At 44.6% G+C, this 23398-nt stretch overlaps 1 protein-coding gene and 1 long non-coding RNA gene across 3 annotated transcripts in view; both read right to left on the bottom strand.

Annotated features, from left to right (window-relative positions):
- CDH13 (cadherin 13) overlaps positions 1-23398 on the bottom strand; it is a 1023179-nt gene that overhangs the window by 484617 nt on the left and 515164 nt on the right. For both annotated transcript variants that reach the window (XM_015083822.3, XM_053210797.1), the window contains exon 5: positions 4813-4965. In XM_015083822.3, the coding sequence (XP_014939308.2) occupies positions 4813-4965 (153 nt within the window). The remainder of the gene's footprint in view (positions 1-4812; positions 4966-23398) is intronic.
- On the bottom strand, positions 14098-21507 carry LOC128313263 (uncharacterized). Its single transcript, XR_008293714.1, has 2 exons — positions 19726-21507; positions 14098-19682 (listed from the first exon to the last, which is right to left on the bottom strand). It is a non-coding gene; the product is annotated as an uncharacterized LOC128313263 (long non-coding RNA).

Here is a 23398-nt window from a genome sequence, read left to right on the forward strand (position 1 = left end):
AAATTATACCCCAGAAAGTGTGAACAAATATTCAGAAGGAGACCACGAAATCCTGCTTATGTGCTGAGGCAACGCACACAGGTGGTTCCAATTACTAGTTCTGTAATCGGGCATGATAACATTAATAAGTTCATCTTTGTGAAGATTGAATGAGATCATCATTTAGGTATTTAGCATAGAGCCTTGGCACACCGTAAATGTTCAATAAACATTAACACCAACATTAATAACGATCATTTATCTAGGGAACCACTTTGGCCCTCAGCTAGCTAGATGAGTAAAGGCAAGATAATAAACCAGTTTCACAGGTTTGTGTATCTAGTATTCTAGAGAGCTCCTGGGCACCTAATAGATGCTGAGTAAATACTAGTTCTCTCTCTCTCCTTCCAAGTGCCTTTCTTTTCTCCTGTCCAGCTCTGACATCCCCAGTCCTCAGTATGTCTCCCAACCATGGACAACAGATCAGGGTGAATATGTCCTGCTCATGACATCAGCACACTACCACAGCCTTTCTTCCTGTTTTGCCTCCTATCCGCTGTCAAACCCAGCCCAGACTGTCTATTGGCACCCCAACCTGCCTGACAGACTCTGTCCCCCACTCCACTCCTGTCCTGCCATATTGACAAGTTCGCAGCCAGCAGATTATATTCACAGTATGAGGGAATCATTACCACCTGCTAATATTTTTATAGAATTTCATAAACTTGGTCATTCATGAATCATTTACAGTACTTTATTCCAATGAAGAGTTCACAAATCACTCAAATGCTGGCAAAATGCATAATAATGAGTAATATTTCAGGAGGCTTTGCATTAATATGTCAGTTTCCAATACTGTGAGAGCTAAATTATTCTACCAGGTGCCACTTTGGGTCAGAGGCTTGGGAAGCCCTTTGGGGGCCGCGGTGGGGGGTGGGCAGGTGGAAGTAGGTCATGGAGAAAGATGGGATTTGGGAAGACATCCATCATCTAGTCACACCTCCGCCCTGGCCCCAGTAAGTGGAGTCCCTGGGAGAGAAGGCTGGGAACTTGCAGATTAGATATGAGACTCTAACTGGGGGTAACATAGGAAGAGGCATTTCTTAGTAGTTAGAAGTGCAGGGCTTTGGATGTGGAGAGAAGCAGATCTGGACCCCAGATTCCACACACATCAGCTCGGAGACCTTGAACAAGTTACTTCACAGTTCTTTGCTTATCTGCAAAATGGTGTTAACGTCTACTTCTGTAGTCTCCTGGGCGAAATGAGTTAAATAAGAGAGCATGTATGAAGCGTTTCCTGCAGGATTAGCCATGTATTGTTCCATAAACAGTAGCTTTAATGATGGCACACATTTGGGGGCCCAAGGACCAATTTGTCCCCGGTTATTTCTTATTGTGCAAATCCCCAAGGCTTAGTTCAGAACGCTTTCCTGTGGGGTGTGGGAAGCAGCAAGTAGCCCTGACTTGCAAGTGAGGAGATTTTAACTAGAGGCTAAACAACGCCACCAACAATGGAGCGATTATAATGGAAATTCATTCACCCACAGGCTCCCTGCTTTTCAAACTTGCCAGAGGGGAAAGGAAAACGTGGAAAGTGGAGCAGAGGATCCAGCTCTTTGAAGAGGTGTGTTTGCTACCAACCACGATGACCCTGGTGAACACGGATGGATCTGATTGTGCTGCTAAGATAGTAAATTATTTCTGAATAGGTGCTTTAAATGGACAGGGATTGCAACATTCCTGTGCCCAAAGTATATTAACGAAAGTAAACCAGTCAATCCAGATACGGGAGAACCTAACACAGGGTGATAGGAAGGAAACAGGACAAAGACCTATCTAAGAGCGGAGGTGTGGGGGGGATGGCATTGGTGTGGGGGGTTGGAGAGTGGCTCGGGCCAGCGGAAGCTGGGCTGCTGTAGCCCGTACTCTCCTAAGACCCCGCATTCCCACCAGGCATCTCTCCCCTGGGCACACACAGCCCTGTGCCAGGGGTAAACCAAGTCAGACAACGAACGAGACCCAGCATCCTGTCAGGGACACCTGTCCAATGGTGAGGAGTTTAAAGCAGTTCATTGTGAAACAGAGCCTTGGCGGTAAAATGAAAGCTACATGTGAGGGCAGGGAATCTGGCGTGTCTGGTTTCCCCCCACATTCCCCTGACACTGTGGAGGAAGCCCCGCACTCTGTAGGTTCTCGAACGTGTGTAGAAAAAAATGAACTGAACAATGAATCACTATGCTATGAAGTACATTATGCAACTATTAACACAACTCAAGATCGCCCATGGAAAATCGATGCTTGATCGGGGTGGGCGGGGCGACAACACAAAGTCCTTGGAGTTCTCCTTTACCTTCCTCAACATCATTAATCTCTGACTCATGTGGTAAGATCACATGGTGCTTAATGTGATTCTGGCATTATTCTAAATGCTTGACGCATTGTTAACTCATTTCATCCATTAAAATCATGCAAGATCAGTACTGTTATCATTCCCATTTTACAGACGAGAACATTGAGGCAGACACCATGCCCAGGTTCCCACAGCTAGTCCATGATGTGATCGGAACGTGGCAAACGTGGCTGTGTGCAAAATTATATGTTTTTAATTCCTATGCAACTATACAGCTTCACTTTTACGAAACATATGAGAAGCTCCAAGCTACTGACCAGGCTCTATTTTACTCACTGATTAGCAATTGCTAGTTAGTCACAGCTAGTAATTTTATTTTGTACAATCCTTAGAGGTGCCAGTAACTAGTCTTCTTTCATGATGAGAATTATAAGATCAGAGAGGGTGAGTGGGTCGTCCAAGATCACATAGCTCAGTAAGTGGCAATGCTGAGACTCGAAAGAATTTGCTACTTCCAAGCTCTTAACTGTTATCACTGTGCTACGAAATTACAAAATGTACTGTATCCTTAGTTTCTTGGGTCTGAAAATTAACGGATATTCCCACCATAGGCATGGGAAGAGCAGAGGACGTGTACTGGTGCTGGTTTACGGTCTGTGCTGGTTTTCCTTTCAGGAGCTGCCGTGTCACCCCCGGTTACTGCTGAGGCCAGTCGGACCCGGGACTTTGTGAGGGTGTCAGTATTCAGTTTCTACAGCAACCAGGTCCCCCCTAGGTACCCTAAGACACTCTGCTCACCCCTTGGTGGTCTCTGATAGATGGTACCCCTGCAGAGGCTCGCAGCACGTACCCTTTGGCAAAAGCTTCTGAGAAGGGGGTCTGGGAGGCACCTACATCCTCCCCGGATCCCGGGCCCTCGGGCAGACGGGGTTCTACCACCTTCCATCGTACCACTTTATTTGTCCAGTACTTAGCTTCCTCCAACACCCTCAGACTGTCTCCTCCTCCCTGAACACCCACAGCAATCCAGTAGGGAGGTGAGTGTTACTCGCATCTTATGAATGGGATCCTGAGGACCAGAGCTTTCCTGGTCTTCTCAAGGTCAACAGCTCGTGGTGACAGGGCAGGCCAGACCCAGGGGACCTGTTTCCCACCCAGAGCCCTTACTTCTCAATGCAGTGTCCCTCCTCCCTCTGTCTGCAGAAAAGGAAGAACACGGGTTTTTTGGGGAGAGGCAGTAGTGTTTCTGAAGGGGGATCAGGGTCTCCGTACGCAGTGTTTTGACCAAGAAAACCAGAGATGCCAAATCTTGTCCTAGAAATCGATCACCACCTTCTGACCCCGAGCCAGGGAAATACACAGGCTGGGGCAACGATGATGGAAGGCAAACATTGTTGGCTGAACCCTGTTCCCATGGTGCCTGCTCACAGCCCGGTGCGCTGCAACCCAAGGAGGGTTTTCCCAGAAAATGTCTGAGAATTCCAACACGTTCCTCAAAGACTGAGCTTACCACCCTCAGAGGCTTGGGTCTATAACACAGGCTGTGAAAATGGAATTTATGGACGGTGTTGTAGAGAAGGTATAGGACTGACCTCAAGCCCATATGAGATTCGGGGATCACCCCAGTATCTGTTTGCCACTGCTTTGGTCTGTGGGTCCCGAATGGGTATCCACTAAAGGATAAAACTATCCTTTTACAAAGGGCCTGCTCTTTCTCCATAAAAAAGCAACTTAATTATTTTTAGAAAAATCAGAAAACACAAAGAAAAAGTCAACAACACACAAACACAACGATTAACATTTTGGTTTTTCCTCTATCGCGTTTCTTCACAAATGTACGCCCGTTGTGATGTGTGAATACTCAATCTGCAGCGCGGATTCCATATGTATTTGTGTGTCTGTTTCCATTAAATACCTTGAATTTCTCCCAAATAACTAGGACTTCTTCAAAATATTTAAAATGGCTGTACAAAGCTTCCTTGCAAAGTTGTGCCATAATTTAACCACTACCCCATTGCTGAATAGTTAGCAAAATCGTTTCCGTTCTAAGCATGATGTCTTGCTCTAACATTATTGCACAAAAATCTAACTAAATGACCTCCTATTTCCTAAGGATAGATTTCTAAAAGTACAATGATCACATCCAAAGGTTTACACCTTTTATAGCTATTCGTTATCAAGCTGGTTTTTGGAAAGCCCAAGTTGCCCTAAAGGTTCTGACCTCTTCTGAGATCCCCCAAGAGCCCTCTTCCTTGGCCTCCAGTACCCAAAGTCTCACACAGGCCTGAGGACTCTGTTGATGAGATAGGGCCCCCACCGTTACCCTGTTGGGGTTCAATGCCACTCGGCTCCCACAGAGACACACTGAAAGCCGCACAGCCCGAGGTCTCATGAAACACACAGAAATAACGAGCTCAGTGGGAAGAAACAGCCTCCAAAAGCCACATGTCGGCATGCAGGGCGGGCACTTGAGGGGCACTCACTTGATAAGTAGCGATCGTTTCTCTGTCCAAGGTCCTTGTCACAGAGACACTGCCCGTGTTCTCATTGATTCGGAAAATTCCTTTAGGCTCTTGATCCACTCCCTTTCCAGTGAGCCGGAACTTAGACCCTTCCGGTCTGTCACTATCGACTACCTGGGCAGAGACACAGAACGACATTTAAGACTCTGGCTGAAAAACACAGAGAAAGCACGTTTTAAACATACCTCGGTGACCAAGGCACTAATCACAGGTGCCAACACAGAGCAGTCAGATAAAGTTGACTAAAGCAGCGTCACCAAAAATAGCATCATCGCTTAACACCTTTCATCCTGAAATGCAAATCTTTGCAGCCTACAGCCAGGGACACTTAGCAGCATGGGGGTGACATACATCTCGGGATAGATCTAGGAAGGAAATCACTCCAGGAGGTATGAGGTCAGACATTTTTTATTATTTGTAACTCTCAAAAAAGAGATTGATTTTTTTTTTTTATTGTAAGCAAGACCGAATGGACAAGGGGGAAAAAATGAGTGGGCAGTCTTTTAATGGGCAGGCATTGGTCAAGGTTCCAACTCTTTACGGAACTCTGTCATCAACAGCGCCACTCACCCCATTGCTTATAAGGAAGTAGGCACAGTGTTGTAAGCATTTTACGTGCATTTACAAGTTAAAAAAAAAAAACTCACAACAATGCTGGTGGGGGGGGGGGGAAGTTATCATTCATACTTAAGGGATGAAACCCCCGAGACACAGGGAGATGTAACTATGGTCACAGCTATGAAAGAGATGAAGAGAGGATTCAAAACCCATCTTCCATTTCTTTAGGGATATTGCTCTGCAACAATGCCAGTTCTGAATTTAAGAGAACCCCCTACAGGTTGTTAGCCTTGATTTGACATTTGAAGATAATTCAGATAATAGAGATTGATGGAGTAAGATCGTTCTAGACAGAGGGAACCGCACAGACACAGGCAGCAGGCAGACGAGAGGGAGCCTACAAAATTCCAGAAACTGGGAGTTATTCGTGGGGTTTGAGTGAGGTTCAGGGTAATTAGGAGCCAAATTTAATTCGTTTTTTTTTTAAATAGCGTTTGAAGATACTCACAGATTTTAATTTTAATAGCGTTTGAAGATACCCAACTAAAGAGAGAATTATTATTTGCATGAATTGGTTCTAGAGTCTGCCCAATTATTCATCTGTATTTAATGTCACTTTATCATCTATATCTGTGAACAAGAATTCGATGGTAACCATGTTTTTTGGTCTGACAATTTAAAGGTCAGAAACAAACATGCAGAACAGTTAAATGAAAGCTATACTGATCCAGCTGTAACCAATTTACAAGTGAACAGGCACCTGGGGAACACTGTTGGAACACTGTCACCTGTACCTGGAGGGTTTCGGTGGCTAGAACAGGAAAGGTGCCTTCTGGTGGAGTCAGTCTCCCTCAGAGGCTGGTCATGGCTGGGGCCCCCTAGCCTGCAATTCCGGCGGCTGCCACCAGGTGGCAGTGGTGCCTAAGGCAGCGTGACCCTTCTACCCAGGTTCCTCTGCCGTGCCCAGTTGAGTCAGAGACCGACAGTTCCACAGAGTAAGTGTTTTCTTTTTTTCTGATTGAAAATTTTACTTAAATACATTGAGAGTTTTGATTAAACACCAATTATCTCTGTTTGCTTTTTTAAGATTAACATAAAATGTCATCTAAAGCAAGATTTAAACTAAGGCATGTGATATCTTCTGAGGAAACTGATTTTTAATCGCTGCTTGACTTGATTTAATCCAACTGATGTTCTCCCCCCTGACCCACTCCCCACTGCTTGGGAGCTCATGAGGTCAGCAGCCTCCGCATATTGGGCTCACCCCTGGATCCCAGTGCCCAGCACAGTGCCTGGCATATGGCAGGAAACAGTGCCAGTATCTGCTTAATAAAAAAACACCACCATTCAGACAAACCCATGTCCCAGTCCTAGCTTGGTCAAAGGCCAGCTCTGTGACCTTGAACATGGCCTTCTTGGCTCTTGATTTCCTTACCTGTAATATGAAGAGAACACCCCTTATTTCTCAGGGCTCTGAGGGTTTAATGAGATATTGTGTGCAAAGTGTACTTCCTGGTGAACAGAAGGGGCTCAATGAATTGTAGCTAATGATACCCGTGCTCAGAGTAATAATCGTAACAAAATCGCGCCATCATTGTTATTGGGTAAGACTGGGACTTTCAGGCATAAAAAAACATCTTAGGCATAACATTTAAAAAAAAAAAAATCCCTAAAAGGGGCTTGTGGGTGGCTCAGCTGGCTAGGTGTCTGACTTCAGCTCAGGTCATGATCTCACAGTTTGTAGGTTTGAGACCCGTGTTGGGCTCTGTGCTGACAGCTCAGAGCCTGAAGCCTGCTTCGGATTCTGTGTCTCCCCCTCTCTCTGCCCCTCTCCCACTTGTACTCTGTCTTTCTCCGTCTCTCAAAAATGAATGAATGTTAAAAAAATTTTTTTTAAACCCCTAAGAGAACACATTTCTTTGATTTTTATTTGTTTTTAAAATGTGGATTTGTTTTTATTTTGAGAGAGAGAGAGCGCGCGCGCGCGCGCAACGCGCGCACCAGTGGGGGAGGGGCAGAGTGAGAGGAGAGAATCCCAAGCAGGCTCCACACCGTCAGCACAGAAACTGATGTGGGGCTCGGTTCCATGAACAGTGAGATTATGATCTGAGCTGAACCCAAGAGTCAGATGCTTAAACAATTGAGCGTTGAGGTGCCTCACAAACATCTGTGGTTTGGGAAGAGAAGTGTTCTGGAGACAATCTCACTGTGGGAAGGGGCAGCCACACAAAATCTGCTCTGTGTTGTCACCTCCCTCCCTCTGTCCCCCTTTAACCACTTTGGCCCAACTGTGAATTAAAGCCTCTTCCTCTCACTCCCCTGAGCACACCCAAGGCATGCAGGTCCTCTCCAAGGCCGTGCTGAGCAGAGACATAATGTGAAAGGAGGCCCTACACGAGCTGTTGTGCTGTCCTGCTCCCAGGAGTGGACAGGAGTGGACTTCTGACCGCGTCTGGGCCCCAGACAAGGCCTGCTGGGGAAGTTTTCCATGCTCTGACCTCCTTTCCAGACACTTCCCCAGTCAGAGAGCTCTGGGAACACAGTGATCCAGACCTTCTAGAAGGTCCTGAAGGCTCTCTTGGGTCAACTATGGCCACTCCCCCTCCCTTTTCTCCACTTCTCCACCTGCTGCTCAACACTGAATTCTGGACTCAGAGTTCAGAATTCTGGACTCCCCCCAGGGCCACCTTTTTTCTGCTGAGGTTGGGTCTGGCTAAGTTCCTTGCTCTTGGGGAGCTTGAGTCACTTGACCTCACAGAAGCAGCATCTTGGCTGCTGGATTTAAATGACTTCTTCCCCCAGAAGGAGGAAGTCCCGTTGTGAACACCTCTGCTTTGTGCTGCCAATCCTCTCTATTTGTATCTTGAAAGGCCTAGGTTTAAAAAAAAATTTTTTTTTAATGTTTATTCATTTTTGAGAGAGGGAGAGAGAGAGAGAGAGAGAGAGAGAGAGAGAGGTGGCATGAGCAGGGTAGGTGCAGAGAGAGAAGGAGGCACAGAATCTGAAGCAGGCTCCAGGCTCTGAGCTGCCAGCACAGAGCCTGACGCGGGGCTTGAACTCTCGAACTGTGAGATCACGACCTGAGCGGATGTCGGACGCTTAACCGGCCGAGCCACCCAGGAGACCCTAAAGGCCTAGCTTTTAACATATATATTGAATCTGCCTGCTGGTCCTCAGAACCGTGTCCACTTTGAAGGAGTGCCCACAGCCACACCAAGTATGGTGCCCCCAGACTAATGAGCATTATGGGGCCACCAGCCCAGGGACATGAAAGGCATCATGCTCCATAGAACCATGGTCTGCACCTACCCTGCTCATGCCACCTCTCTCTCTCTCTCTCTCTCTCTCTCCCTCTCTCAAAACCTGGAGCCTGCTTCAGATTCTGTCTCCCTCTCTCTGCTCCTCTCCCACTTGCACTCTGTCTCTGTCTCTGTCTCTCTCTCTCTCTCAAAAACAAACATTAAAAATTTTTTAAAAAGAATAGATGAGAAAAGAGAAATCAGAAACATGGAAGCCAGTGAGGAGACTATCGCATTTATTTATTTACTTACTTACTTACTTACTCGGCATGCAAATATTTATTGTCCTATGTACCATTCTAGGCCCTGAGGACAAAACAACCAAAAGTCTCTAGTGGAGGTCTGAGTTGGAGTACAGACACCCGATTTCGGGGCCAGAAGCTCTTACAGCAAACAGGGTGTACAAAGCTTGGTGACTGTCCTGTTTCTATATTGAATACATTTTCCAAAGGGGAAAAACACTGATGTCAGTACAATTAAGGAAAAGTCCGAACCCACACAGATGCCCAGGATGGACGACTAAAAACCACATGGACAGAAGGCTATGTGGGGCTCTGGATTGGATTTTGGATCAGAAAAAGGCTAGAAGCAGAAAAACTAGTGAAATCTGAATACGCAGAATCTGGAGCTTAGTTAGCTAAGAGCCATGTGTCACTGTTAACTTCTCCATTGTGACCATGGTTACATAAGATGTTAACATTTGGGGAAACTAGGTGAAAGGTATATGGGAAGTCCATACCATCTTTGAAACGTTTCTGTAAATGTAAAATCATCCCCCCAAAACAGTTTATATATGAACGTTTCTAATGCATCTCAGCCACACTGAATAGGGGGGAGAATGTGGAATAATTTATACAGAATGATCTAACTTCGGTAAAAAATTTTGAAACTGCTGTATATTCTATGAATGCATAGATGGTCTCAAGATACGGTTCCCTGGACCAGCAGGGGCATGGACTCCTTCGAAATTCGACTTCTCAGGCCCCACCCAGAGGCCTGGATCAGGAAGCCTCGGGGTGGGGTCCGGCGTTGTGGGCTTTGTCGAGCCCCTGCCAATTCCTATGAGCATCCCCCCCGTTTGACAAGCCCCATCTATACTCATTAGAACTGGTTTCCCCTGCTACTATTCAGAGGCCGAAAGAAGGCTGGGTCATCTTGCTACTCCCCTCTAGACCAATTTTAAACCTACAGCACTGTTGGGAACTATTTTTTAAAAAACCTCTTCTCTAGGATGTTGTGGAACAGAATTGCTGGTTCACGAGACTGACATCTCTACCTGCATCGGAACACCCCGGGGCCGGGGGAGACCTTGGAGAGGAAGGCGTGGGGTGGAGCTCGGGTCCCAGCGAGAAGCCACGAGTCTGGGTCCTTAGGTGGGACTTCAGAGGGACCCCAGCCCACTCCAGCCTCACTGATCTGGAGAGATAGAGGTGTGCAGTGGCCACAAACCCCGGAGGGCCCCCCCCCCCCCCCCCCCCCCCCCCCGCCATACCTCGAAGCTAGTTCATGCTAGTCCAATGGGTTTCCAGATGAGCTTTATTACACTATGTAAAGTCCTGAAAACTGCCCAGGGCTGTCCTGGCTGCCGGGGGGGGGGGGGGAAGGCCGTGGTCCTTCTGTTTTTGTTGTTTAATGTGATGGGATATAAGAAATCCAGGGCACTCCTCCTGTTCAGAACAAATCCTGCCCCGAGTCTCTGCTCAGCAGGAGTTGTTAGCACCCATTATACCACATAGCAAGGCTTCACAATTAGCTGGTCTTTCCTATTACTCTTTGCAATTCAACACTTCTTTTCACAGTGGGATTTCTCTCTCTCTCTTTCTCTCTCTCTCTCTGCCTTACTTACCCTCAGAGTTTGAATGGGAAAAAACGATAGCTAATGATGAGACCGAACTTGGGCTCCGGGTGCTGACACCCGGGAAGGGCGTGTGAATAGCATTCGGGCATCTTGCAGCATACCTGGGGAAAGTGACTTCCCAGGGAGCCATGGGGTGGCCAGCACGCAGGCCTTATCGGTGGCAGAGCACAGCGGGGACCAGAGTCCTCTGCACCAGAGAGGGACAAGAAATATGGAGGCCTGGAGCACGCAGTGATAGGTGGATCTGAATTGCAAAAGGACGTTCATGCTGCATACTTCTTAGGTTTGTGGCCCCGCGATGGACAGAGCAAGGCCCTCTGTTGAATCCCCCAAGTCCTGTTCTAACCTCTGTCCTCTGCTTCCAGCATCAGGTTGAGTGCGGTTTTAAGGTCTTCTTCTATGAATTTATACACATATATGCATTCATAGAATATACAGCAGTTTCAAAATTTTTTACCGAAGTTAGATCATTCTGTATAAATTATTCCACATTCTCCCCCCTATTCAGTGTGGCTGAGATGCATTAGAAACGTTCATATATAAACTGTTTTGGGGGGATGATTTTACATTTACAGAAACGTTTCAAAGATGGTATGGACTTCCCATATACCTTTCACCTAGTTTCCCCAAATGTTAACATCTTATGTAACCATGGTCACAATGGAGAAGTTAACAGTGACACATGGCTCTTAGCTAACTAAGCTCCAGATTCTGCGTATTCAGATTTCACTAGTTTTTCTGCTTCTAGCCTTTTTCTGATCCAAAATCCAATCCAGAGCCCCACATAGCCTTCTGTCCATGTGGTTTTTAGTCGTCCATCCTGGGCATCTGTGTGGGTTCGGACTTTTCCTTAATTGTACTGACATCAGTGTTTTTCCCCTTTGGAAAATGTATTCAATATAGAAACAGGACAGTCACCAAGCTTTGTACACCCTGTTTGCTGTAAGAGCTTCTGGCCCCGAAATCGGGTGTCTGTACTCCAACTCAGACCTCCACTAGAGACTTTTGGTTGTTTTGTCCTCAGGGCCTAGAATGGTACATAGGACAATAAATATTTGCATGCCGAGTAAGTAAGTAAGTAAGTAAATAAATAAATGCGATAGTCTCCTCACTGGCTTCCATGTTTCTGATTTCTCTTTTCTCATCTATTCTTTTTAAAAAATTTTTAATGTTTGTTTTTGAGAGAGAGAGAGAGACAGAGACAGAGACAGAGTGCAAGTGGGAGAGGAGCAGAGAGAGGGAGACAGAATCTGAAGCAGGCTCCAGGTTCTAGGCTGTCAGCACAGAGCCTGACACAGGGCTTGAACCCACAAACCTTGAGTTCATGACCTAAGCTGAAGTTGGATGCTTAATCAACTGAGCCACCCTGGTGCCTCTCTCACTTCCTGTTCTAATTGCAACCAGAATGGTCATTCTAAAATGTATACATACCTAACCACCATGAGATTCCCAGGCTAGAAATTGTCATGGCTCCCTATTGCCCCCAGGGTCTATTCCCAGGGGCCTTCCTGATGGGTCTCTACCTGCTTCTACAATTCTACCTTTGGCCACAACCAACCACAGGCATTCTGAACTTAGCTCACATCCTCTGGACCTAGGTCAGCTGGACGCCCGTCCCCAAGCCTGTCTGCTGGAGACCCCTCCTCGTCTTCCTGGACTCAGCACCAGGGCCTCCCCACTTACTGATGTTTCTCTTCCCCCTCTCTGCCCTGTTCTGTGAGGAATGAACCTCGTCCTCTGAGCGTAGCCCTGCTCCCTGGCGAGATCTATTCCAGCACAGAGAGCAGATGGCCTCTTTGTTGTTGCTGGTGACTGTCCTTGGGCTATTTATTTCTTATTCTCTTTAAGATTTCTTGGGCCAGGAACAGAGAAGATACTTGATGAAAGCTTTGAGTGAAGAAGTGAAACTTGTTTTGCATGTTTTTATGTGATCACAAAATGCTTATAAACCCCAACTCATATATTGAAAATAAAAATAAGGTCTGTTGTACCAACCTTGTAAAAAAAGTGTGGGGGCGCCTGGGTGTCTCAGTTAAGCATCTGACTTTGGCTCAAGGCATGATCTCATGGGTCATGGGTTCGAGCCCCATGTCGGGCTCTGTGCTGACAGCTCAGAGCCTGGAGCCTGCTTCGGATTCTGTGTCTCCCTGTCTCTGCCCCTCCCTCACTTGCACTCTGCCTGTGTCTCTCTCTCTCAAAAATAAACATTAAAATAATTTTTTAAAAATGTGGTCACTTTACCTGTGGGGCATCAATGCCTTTTCATTTTTCTTTTTACAAATTCCCAAAGTTACTTCCCAGGCAGTAGTAATGCCCAGGAGCTGGGAAGGGACTTCCAACCCTCCCCATCCCAATAATCTGCTGAGGTCCACTTGTGGGGGACTCTCTGTCTGAGTAGACATTGTGCCTGTCGACAAAGCAGTGTCAAGATGAATACTTTGGCACTTCTTCCTGTCATATCCAACAAAATCGATGCCTCGGATCCTCCGCTATTTAGAAAATCTGGAGATGTTTCTTTTCAAAGGAGAGAAGACTACGCGCGCACACACACACACACACACACACACACACACACACACACTATGATCAAAAGGCTGAAAACCCAGAAAATAATTAACCCACTCCCCCGCCAGAATCACCAAAGAGGATAAATCACATGTCAACAGTATAGGTCTTTGGAAGATGGAGACAGAGGTGTCTTTTTTCCTTCACTCTTAGAATTTCTATTTTTGGTTTTAGGCAATGAGGCTATATTACTTATACAGTCAAAATATCACTTTTTTAAACATGTAAGAGGAATTATTGGAGCTTGGCATACATGCGAATTTTGAAGATGTCTATTCCATGTTAAATAGTCGGAAAAAAACCCATTTACTGCCTTCTATAGTTATTAGAAGGCATTTGTTTTATCACTAGATCCATTCCCTAAGGTGATCTGTAAGCACTAATTAATTCCCAGCTGTGGTTTAGTCCTTGACATGCCTTTGAACTCGGCTGTTTGGCTGTCTGGGCAGCTGTTGGATCCATGCCCTTGCCCCACCCTCGTGTTGCTCAGCTACTTGCAGACAGTAGGTCATAAATTAGTGAGAACTGGGAAAAACCCAGGGCCAGGAGACCCAATCCCGTGGTGCAGAAACACCGAGCCAGCACCCTGACAATCCACGGAAGGATGACGAGAGCCAGAGACCCACCATCTAATCCTGTGGTTCTCATCCTACCTGGGGCTGGCTCTGTTCAGCACCAAGTTCCAAGGGTTCCCATGGTGCCTTGGAGGTCATTGAGGTTGAGGGCAGGCTGGTGCCCTTGGAAAGAAGCACAGATGACGGGATGTCTTAATTCACCATGATGCCTCTTCTAGTAACACCACCATCACACTACTTTGGTTTCTCTTCTTTTATAACAAAGACATTTATGCCTGACTACAGCTTATGCTGAGTTCTGTAGCATTCAATGTTAATTTGTGAGTGTTTTTTTTTACCTTATTTTCTGATAGTTTACACTTTTTTGGGGGGGGGGAGAGAGGGAGAGAGAGAGAGAGAGAGAGAGAGAGAGAGAGAGGCAGAGAGAGGGAGACACAGAATCTGAAGCAGGCTCCAGGCTCTGAGTTATCAGCACAGAGCTCAACGCGGGGCTCGAACTCATGGACTGCAAGATCATGACCTGAGCCGAAGTCAGATGTTTGACTGAGCCACCCAGGCACCCCTATGCTTTTTTGCATATATTCTCTAGGCTGTAGAATTTTTTTATGAGAGTATTTCTTAATTTGTGAGTATTTACACTATTTTAATCATTTATTTCCAACTTACATAATAATGTGGCTTAGGAAATTTCAATTTTTGAGGTTTTAAAAAAATTTTAATCTTTAAAAAAATTTTTTTTAATGTTCATTTTAGAGACAGAGAGAATGCATACAAGTGGGGGGAAGGGCAGAGAGAGAGGGAGACACAGGATCCGAAGGAGGCTCCAGGCTCTGAGCTGTCAGCACAGAGCCCAGTGAGGGGCTCGAACCCACAAACTGTGAGATCATGACCTGAGCTGAAGTCTAACACTTAACCAACTGAGCCACCAGGTGCCCCTTAAAAAAATGTTGTTAGTGGCTGAGTGCGATATCATCTTTACTAAATGATCCATTGACACACAGAAGGGATAAGTATTCTACAGCATTATTCATAATAGCAAGATAGGGAAACAACACAAGTGTCCAACAATGGATGAATGGATAAAATGTGCTGTATCCATGAAATGGAATATTACTCAGCCTTGAAAAGGAAGGGAATTCTGACATATGCTGTGATATGGATGAAACTTGAGGACATGCTAAGTGAAATAAGCCAGTCACAAAAGGACAGATGTAGGATTCCACGTATCTAAATTTATAAGAGGCACAATGCTGTTCGCACTGCAGGAGCTCAGTTTCTGTTTGTTAAAAATATACACCAAACTCTTACTACCTCTCACTCAGCCTCATGGTCAGTTTCTCTTCCATGACTTTTTGTTTTCTTAATTTTTAATGTTTACTTATTTTTGAGAGAAAGAGAGACAGAGCGTTCGTGGGGGAGGGGCAGAGAGAGAGGGAGACACAGAATCCAAAGCAGGCTCCAGGCCCTGAGCTGTCAGCACAGAGCCCGACACAAGGCTCGGCATCATGAACCCTGAGATCTTGACCTCAAAGTCCTACACTTAATCAACTGAGCCACCCAGGCGCCCCACTTCCATGACTTTTCCTTCCTCTAATACACTGTCTCTCTCCACCTCCTTTTTTTCCATTCAAAGCGTTTATTGGCCATTTATGAGTCCCAGAGTGTTTGTAGACCTCCACGGGCTCTCAGTTCTATGCATTCTTTGAAGTCTAGATCATGCAAGAGCACAGATGTGCTGAAAGATGCCACAGAAGATCAGAGAAAGAGAGTCATTTTGGATCCTTCAGGCATTGTACCTTGCTTGTCTGGACCCAAAGTTCATTCATTGCCCATTAGTATCACACTTTTGGACCCCTTTGTGTCCAAGAGAATAACTGGGATCCTTAGATGTCACTTCTTGAATTTCTGGTTTCTTAATGCAGGCTGTGAGTTATACTCCCTTTCTCATTGGGTCCCTTCAAAATGTCTTCCTTGACCTTGACTCTTCTTGTTCTACAATCAAGATGGTCCCTGAAATTTCTGGTAAAAACTCCACATCTTCTATACTTGCTGTCTAATCTATTTATGACTCAGATATATGATAGTAGGAAGTGGTCACTGAAGCTGTGTCTAAATACTCTGTCTCCTCTCCTTCTTGGCACATAGTAGGACTCTATTTCCCCGATACATGACATTGCTTTTGGCGATGTGACTTGCTTTGGCTAATGAAGTATGACTGAAAGTGCTATGTGTCACTTCAGCTAATTCTAGGCAAAAGCTTTAAGAGTTATGATATGCTTATCCATGTTGATTGCCTTCTCCATGTGACCAGCAATTTCCAGATAATAGTGACTTCATCAACCTAGATCTTAGGGAAAGAATGATAATGAGGAGGAGCAGAGCCCACACCTAACTCTCAGTGGACATGGAGGTTAGTTAAGCCTCTGTTACTTTGATCAACTGAAATTAGGATTTGCTTATCACTGCAGCAGAGCCTGCCTATCCTGACTAATGCACAGAGGGTTTAAAAGAACAGGGTGGAAAGATAGGTAAAAATATGTCCGCATCCCAGCTCAGAGCTCACAAGCAACATGAACTTTTGTAAGCAGTGTGGCCTCTCTGAGCCTCATTCCCATTCTCTGCAAAATGGGGGAAATAATGTCTCTCCCAAAAGGATTATGGCAAGTAAATGATCCGAGAGATATGCAACGCATACATACATAAAATATTCAATAGTTTAAGGTAGTTGTTCTTTTTATAACTATTAAATGGTGATGATGATGGTGATGAAGAAGAAGAAGGGGAGGAGAATGACAGAAGCTACCTTTCATTGAACACAAACTCTTTGCCACACTTTATTCGAAACATTTTACACACAGTAGTTTATTTAATCCTTACAACTCAGTGGAATAGGTATTTATACTAATCTTCACTTTATGGAGGAAGAAACTGAGTCCCACAAGCCTTGGCAAAGTTAGCTAGGGAATAACTTTGGATTTGAATCCAAGTATCCAGAACCCATGGTTTTAGGCCCAACTCCATATGGCCAACTAATAGATGTGTGCTGGCTTGTGTGGGAGCAGCCCAGAAATAGAATCAACAAAGATTCAGAGCCTGGCGCTGTTGACAGTGTTCAGGTCTGGCCTCCTCGTGACATGCCCCCCCGCCCCCCCTTAAGGCTGAGAGCAGAGATGTTCATCTCAGGCCTTATGCCAGTGACAGAGCCAACATTAGGGACTTTCAAGTCTCCATTCCCAGATTTATATGTATCCAATGGGTCACCCATTCCCTCCATACATCAAATTCTTGGCAGGAATATCTTTACCTGCTCACACCCTCTTAGCTTTGTCATAGTCATGGCATAATGTGGAGGTTTCCGCATGCATTCTGCCATCTAAAAGGATAATAAATTAATCATGCCCCTTGGGCACTGTTGAAATATACACACTTATTCTCTTACCAACTTTCCCTCGCCATTGCTCTGCTCCTCTCCTTTCCATCAGTTCAGATTTTTACAGTTCCCAAAGAAATATTAAACCAAATATTTATGCACTCATCTGAACCACAGTTCAGAGACAGCAATGTAACAAAATCAGCATTATGAACCTGGAGCGATTCCCGTTTGGAAGTAATAAACACGAACAATTGAACAATTTCTCCCTGGAAATGCATGTTGGCTGCCCTTTTGCCAAGAGTTTCAATACTTATTCTTATTATTCTTATAATTCAGGACAAATTTTAATGTTAAGTCTGATGCTTGGAAACACAAGCAGTGTCAAATATAAATAAAATTTCAATCATTTTCAATTGAAAGCCTGGCATTCTATTCTGCCTCACATGCACCTTGGTTACAAGGACCTGTGCATGCCTTCAAAGTTCCTCATTCCCTGAAGCAGTAACTGTCTCTCACAATTGGGTCACATATGATTGAAATCTTTCTGGGAAAGATTTCACTTTCAGAGAAAATTCAGGCTCCTTCAGTAGTTCATTTTACAACCCATCCCTATCTTCAGCCTCAACTGTTGCTTTGTCCACACATATCCTCCTATCCTGTTTTTCTGCCATTTCCTCCAAAATGCCTTTCTTGGGCCTACCCCTGTTTCAGCCCTGGGGTTACTCTCCGATGAACCAAAAGGTTCCTATCCAAAAGCTGAGCCTGGCCAATCAGATAATCTCCTTAGGAAGCCTGGTGTTGGGACAGGAAGAGACTGAGTCGGTTAGCTAAGCAAGGGTTGTGGAGCCTGAAAGTCTTATCAGGATAAAAGCCAAGTGTACCATTTTGGGGAGGCCCTTTCAGACCCTAAGTATAGACCTTGACAAAGAACATGGTCTACTTGGAAAACAGAAAGGGAAGACAGTGGATATCTGTGTATATATGAAGCCAGTTTGGGCTCAAGCCCTGTAGATGGTGAATTATCCTCTTCGGCATTACTTAATTTTATGCCTCAGGCTTCATCTTTAAATTATATTTTTCTACCAAAATATCACAGTCCTCTTTCCCAGTGGTGTCTGGCAAATGGCTTTAATTCACCAGGCTATTACCAAGTGTATATCTGTATAACTCATTCCTTCACTGTCCCTGACTTCTCTAATTATATTCATTTATTTAGTCAGGACTTCCATGACCACCTTATTAAAAAAAAAAAGTGGCTTCCCTTCCAACATTATCCTCTATGTCAATGACCCTGCTTTGTTTTCCTTCATAGAACTAACCCATCATCACCTGACATAGTTATCTGTTTGCTATCTCTATTTACCATTAAAATAAATGTTCCATGTTATTAGGGACTTTGGTCTTTGTTCATGGCTGTGAACAGAGCATGATGTATAGTAGACACTTAAATATTTTGTAATAAGTAAAGAAGCTACGTAAAGAGAAAAAGTGAAATGAGAGACCACATGGTAAAAAAGGAAAGGAAAGAAGTACACAAATTAATGAACTTGCATAGCTTTCATTTGATTTCATGATTTCAAAATGGCTTATCAATTTCTGGTAAAGACCAGCTTTGCTTCTTGGGCTTGAGATATGAGAGATACTCTGGTATCTTCCTACGAGAGTCATTTAGAGTGGCTTGCCTAATTAAATGATCCCAATGAAACACACGCATTTTAAAGAGTAGAGCGGTGTGCTTCCTGAAAATTAACAGGCTCATGGATGAAATGAGATCAACTTGGGTGAACATCTTTATAAAATACGGTTTTTCTAAGGGAAGTCCAACAAGAAAGGATCATACAAACTACAAGTCAATAAAGACTTTGGCAAAGGGTTTCATAAGTTGCACAATAAATGGAAGGCTCTTGGTGGGGGTTGTGTATGGATTGTGGGTTCCTCTCAGGTTATGGTAACTAATCCTTTAAAACAGTCATGGGTAAATAACTGTCCAATAACTGTCTTGTGGGTGATTACTCCATAACAGATCATGTTGTATGGTGTGTTCTCTCCAAGGGATATGGGGACGGGTAGAGGTTACGTGACGTAGGGACCCTAAAGGAAGCATGTATTTGAGGGAGAACCAAGGTGGTCTGTTCTATATAGGATTAACACAGTGAAGCCCCTTAAGTGATTGGAGACATAGAGAGATGGGGGGGGGCATAGTTTTGGGCATCACCTAAAGACCTGCAAAAGAGGAGATTGGCTTAGTTTTGTTGTTTCAGGAAAGTCAATCAATACAAGTTACTGAACAGATAGATTTCAGCTTAAATGGAGGGAAACATTGTGAGGTTGGAGAGCATTAGCTGATGGCATGAGCTGTCTGGTGATGGAGAAGCCTGCCACTGGACACTGTGGTGTCCAGGCCCACACCACCCGCTGGTAAAGGTGCTGTAGAGGTGACCCATGCCAGATAGACTCTGAGGCTGTTTCTCATTCTCAGTTGCTATGGACCCTTCAGGCTGAAGCTCGGAGCAGTCCTCAACGGGTGTGGATCAGTGCTGCATGGTAAGGAATGAGATACCATCCATGGATGTCTGTTTAAACCTAACTCAGCCACTCTCGGGCTCCACTCTCGGGATCCTGTTGAGCAGACGAGCATGCTCAGACCCATTGCTGGGCAAAGATTCTCGCCCATTCCCTTTAACTCCATTTCTCTGTGTACCAAGCAATAGCCACCCCTCCTGCCTCCACTGTGCAGTGGTTTAGATAATGGTTTGGTGTCAGCTTATGCTCGGGCTCTAGTATGTCCTTGGTTTTGAACTTGAGTGACCCTCTCATCCATCTGAATGTCAGTTCTTCAGTTCAATGAGGGTAAGAGATCTGAGCTCCCAAGGTCATGGTGAGCACAGGGTACTATGGCTGGCAAACAGTAGGCACTCAGCAAATACTAACAATTACCATCTGAGTATATCTAAACATGGCAGCATGTCAATATCAGGAAGAGTAACTTTATAATTAAGAGGATTTTTAAAAACCTTCAAGTTGCATCTTAGGTAATAACTGCTTTCACTGAGGTCTCATAAATGTCAGGCACCCTTGCTAAAGTTCTGGTAGTTTTTTTGTTTGCTTGTTTGTTTTTGCCAGGTAGTTACTATTATTTCTATTTCAAGGGTGGGGAAAGTGAGACTCAGTAGGCAAAGTCATTGGTCCAACTGGGTTAAGCAGCTAGCTCTGGGGCGGAGCCAGACATGGAAACCTCTGAGACCAGCTGAGCCAATCCAGAAACACGGAGGCTGGTGTGAAGCCAACCCCTGGCTGCGTGATTCCTCACAGCTAGACCAGATGCCTCCTCGAGGAGCAGGGCTGGTGCTTCAAGGCTTTCACTGGATTAGGAAGGGGAGAGCTCGGTTTTCTTCGCAGGGATCCTGTTGAGCAGACGAGCATGCTCAGACCCCAAGCCTGCACACCACAGTGGGCGCTCACTATTACAGGGCCCAGGGCCCCAGCCCATATGTGCTCGCATACACGCTATGCAGTGGTAAATGAATGCATGCGCAGTCCTGGTGCTTCCTGACTCGAAGCCAAACAAATTTACACAGGCTCATTTGTCAGCTGCCTAAACCCCCTCCCTCCCAGCCTAGCTCAACCCGCCTCCCAAGTTCCTTAGTTGTTATAAGCTTATCACAGAAGTAAATCAAAATGTTCTCAAGAGGAGAAGAAAAGATAAAAGCAAAAAATGCAACATCCCCAAGAGAGGAATATTTTTTATAGTTCCACAACTCTAGCAATTCTGTCTTAAAAAAAAATCCATTATTTAATTTTAGTACCACGGAGGTGCTAGTGATGAATAATGGCTCCTCTTCCACCTTCTAGTATTTCTAAAATATTAATACTGGTTGGATACCTCTCTCCTAAGGGGAAGTAGGACTTGAATCTTTTATAGGCTCCTGAGCCTTGCTCCCATCCTATGAATTTATTCGATTACTTACTACCAATCATATGCTCTGGGTTCTTCAAATTATGTCTGCACCAAAGGATGGGGGCCACCCAGTGAGGTGGAGAGGGTAAAACAGGTTTCTAAATAATCCCTTTCTCATTATTTTCTTTGTCTAAACCTCTATTCTTTTATTATCCATCAAGCTGCACCTCCTATCTCTACACTAGACTTGGGCTGTGAATCACAAATGAAATCACAATGAGACCTCCAGCTCCTCAGCCTCTGGGTCAAATGTCCATCTAGGCTAACAGCGGTTCGTACATCATTAGCTGCAAACTATTGATGTTAAGTTTCGAGCGCTGAGTCCCAACTGATTAATTCTTGAACAGGTCATAACGTTGGGTGTGTCTGTGCGTGTGTGTGTGTGTGTGTGTGTGTCTGTGTGTAGTGTGTGTACATGTGTTCACTCTCCCTTTACACTTGGGGTGTAAGAGAAGAAGGAATGGGGAGATGGTTTCAGAACAAACATGTCATAGTTGGCAATAAAGTTTTTAAAGTAAAAAACCAGGAATACTTTCTTTGCCTTTACAAAACTAACATATGTACACTAAGTAAAATCTGGAAAACAAACCAAAGTAAAAGGTAGAAAAACAAGATGCTGTATGTCCCAGCATGGACGCTGAACGCTACAACTATTTTAAAAATGTTGATGCCTCCCTTCCAGTCTTTTAAATGCATACCACTGCATAAACACATTTTTAATTCATTTTTTTCTTATTTTGAGATAATGCAGTTGCAAGAGATATTTTACCCAGTTTCTCCCAATGCTACCATTTTGCAAACCTATAGAAACAATATTACAGCCGGGATATTGACATTGATGTAATCCATGGATTCTATCCAGATTTCCCCAGTTTCATTTGTACTCATGTGTGTGTGTGTGTGTGTGTGTGTGTGTGCGCGCATGCGTGCACATCTAGTTCTACTTAATTTTGTTCCATGTGTAGGTTTAATCTACACATGTTCCATCAGCACAAAGACCCCCTGTGGCCATTTACAACCACACTCTCCTCTCTCCCAAATACCACCTACCTCTACGTCCCTAGATCCTGGCAATCACTAATCTGTTCTCCTTTCCCATAATTTTGTCATTTGGGAAATTCCACATAAATGAAATAATACAGTATGGAACCTTTGGGATTGGCTTTTTTTTCTTTTCCCCACTCAGCACAATTCCCTGGAGATTCTTCCAAGTTGTTGTGTGTCAAGAATTTCATTCATTTTATAGCTGAGTGGTATTCCACTGTATGAGTGTTCCGGCTTGCTTAACCATTCACCTGCTGAAGGACATCCGGGCTGATTTTAGTTTCTGGCAATTATGAAGAAAGCTGCTATGAACATGCGTGTACAGGTTTTTGTGTGAACACAGTTTTCACTCCTCTGGGAGAGATGTCCAGGAGTGCAATTGCTGTCTCCTGTGGCAACTGCGTGTTTGTTTAGTTTTACAAGAAACTGCCAAACTGGTTTCCAGAGTCATTGTCCCTTTTACATTCCCATCCTCAGCATCTGAACTATTCAGTTTCCTGCATCCTCACTGTCATTGACTGTACCCACTATGCTTTTTTTTAGCCATCCCAATAGGTGGGTACTGATAGCTCTTTGTGGTTTTATTTTGAGCTGTGTATGGTTTTGTGTCTCCCTCATGGGTAAAGAGGTTAGACATCTTTTTGTGTGCTTACTTGCCATCTGTAGATCCTTTTTGGTGAAATGTCTGTTCATGTCTTTTGCCCATTTTCTAATTAGGTTGACTGGGGATTTTTGCTGTTGAATTTTGGGAGTTTGTCATGTATTATACATACGAATCCTTTGTCACATACGTGGTTTGTCAGTGCCTCTCCCCAGTTGGTAGCTTGTCTTTTCATCCTTTTAACAAGATTTTTCCTAGACCAAAAGTGTAAAGTTTTAATAAGGCTCGACTTGTCAAATTCTCCTTTTAGGAACCTCACGTTCTACGTCAAGTCTAAGAACTCTTTGCCTGGCCCTGAATCCTTCAGATTTTCTCCCATTTGTTCCTAAAGTCTTCATGGTTCTACATTTTACATTTCCATCCATGATCCATTTTGAGTTAGCTTTTATATAAGGTGTGGGGTTTAAGATCAAGTTCACTTTTGCCTATGGACATCCAAGTGCTTCTGTGCTCTGTGCAGAAGGACCACACCCTTCTCATCGAATTGCTTTTGCACATCTATTAAGAATCAGTTGGACGTATTTATGTGGATCTCTTTCTGGGTTCTTCATACTCTTCCACTGATCTTCGTGTCTTACTCTACTGCACTACATCATCTCAACTACTGTAGCAGCTACGTAGTGCAAACATCAGGCAGTGTGATTCCTCCAGCTAAA

Source organism: Acinonyx jubatus, chromosome E2 (genome assembly GCF_027475565.1).
Source record: "Acinonyx jubatus isolate Ajub_Pintada_27869175 chromosome E2, VMU_Ajub_asm_v1.0, whole genome shotgun sequence".
Lineage (NCBI taxonomy): Eukaryota > Metazoa > Chordata > Mammalia > Carnivora > Felidae > Acinonyx > Acinonyx jubatus.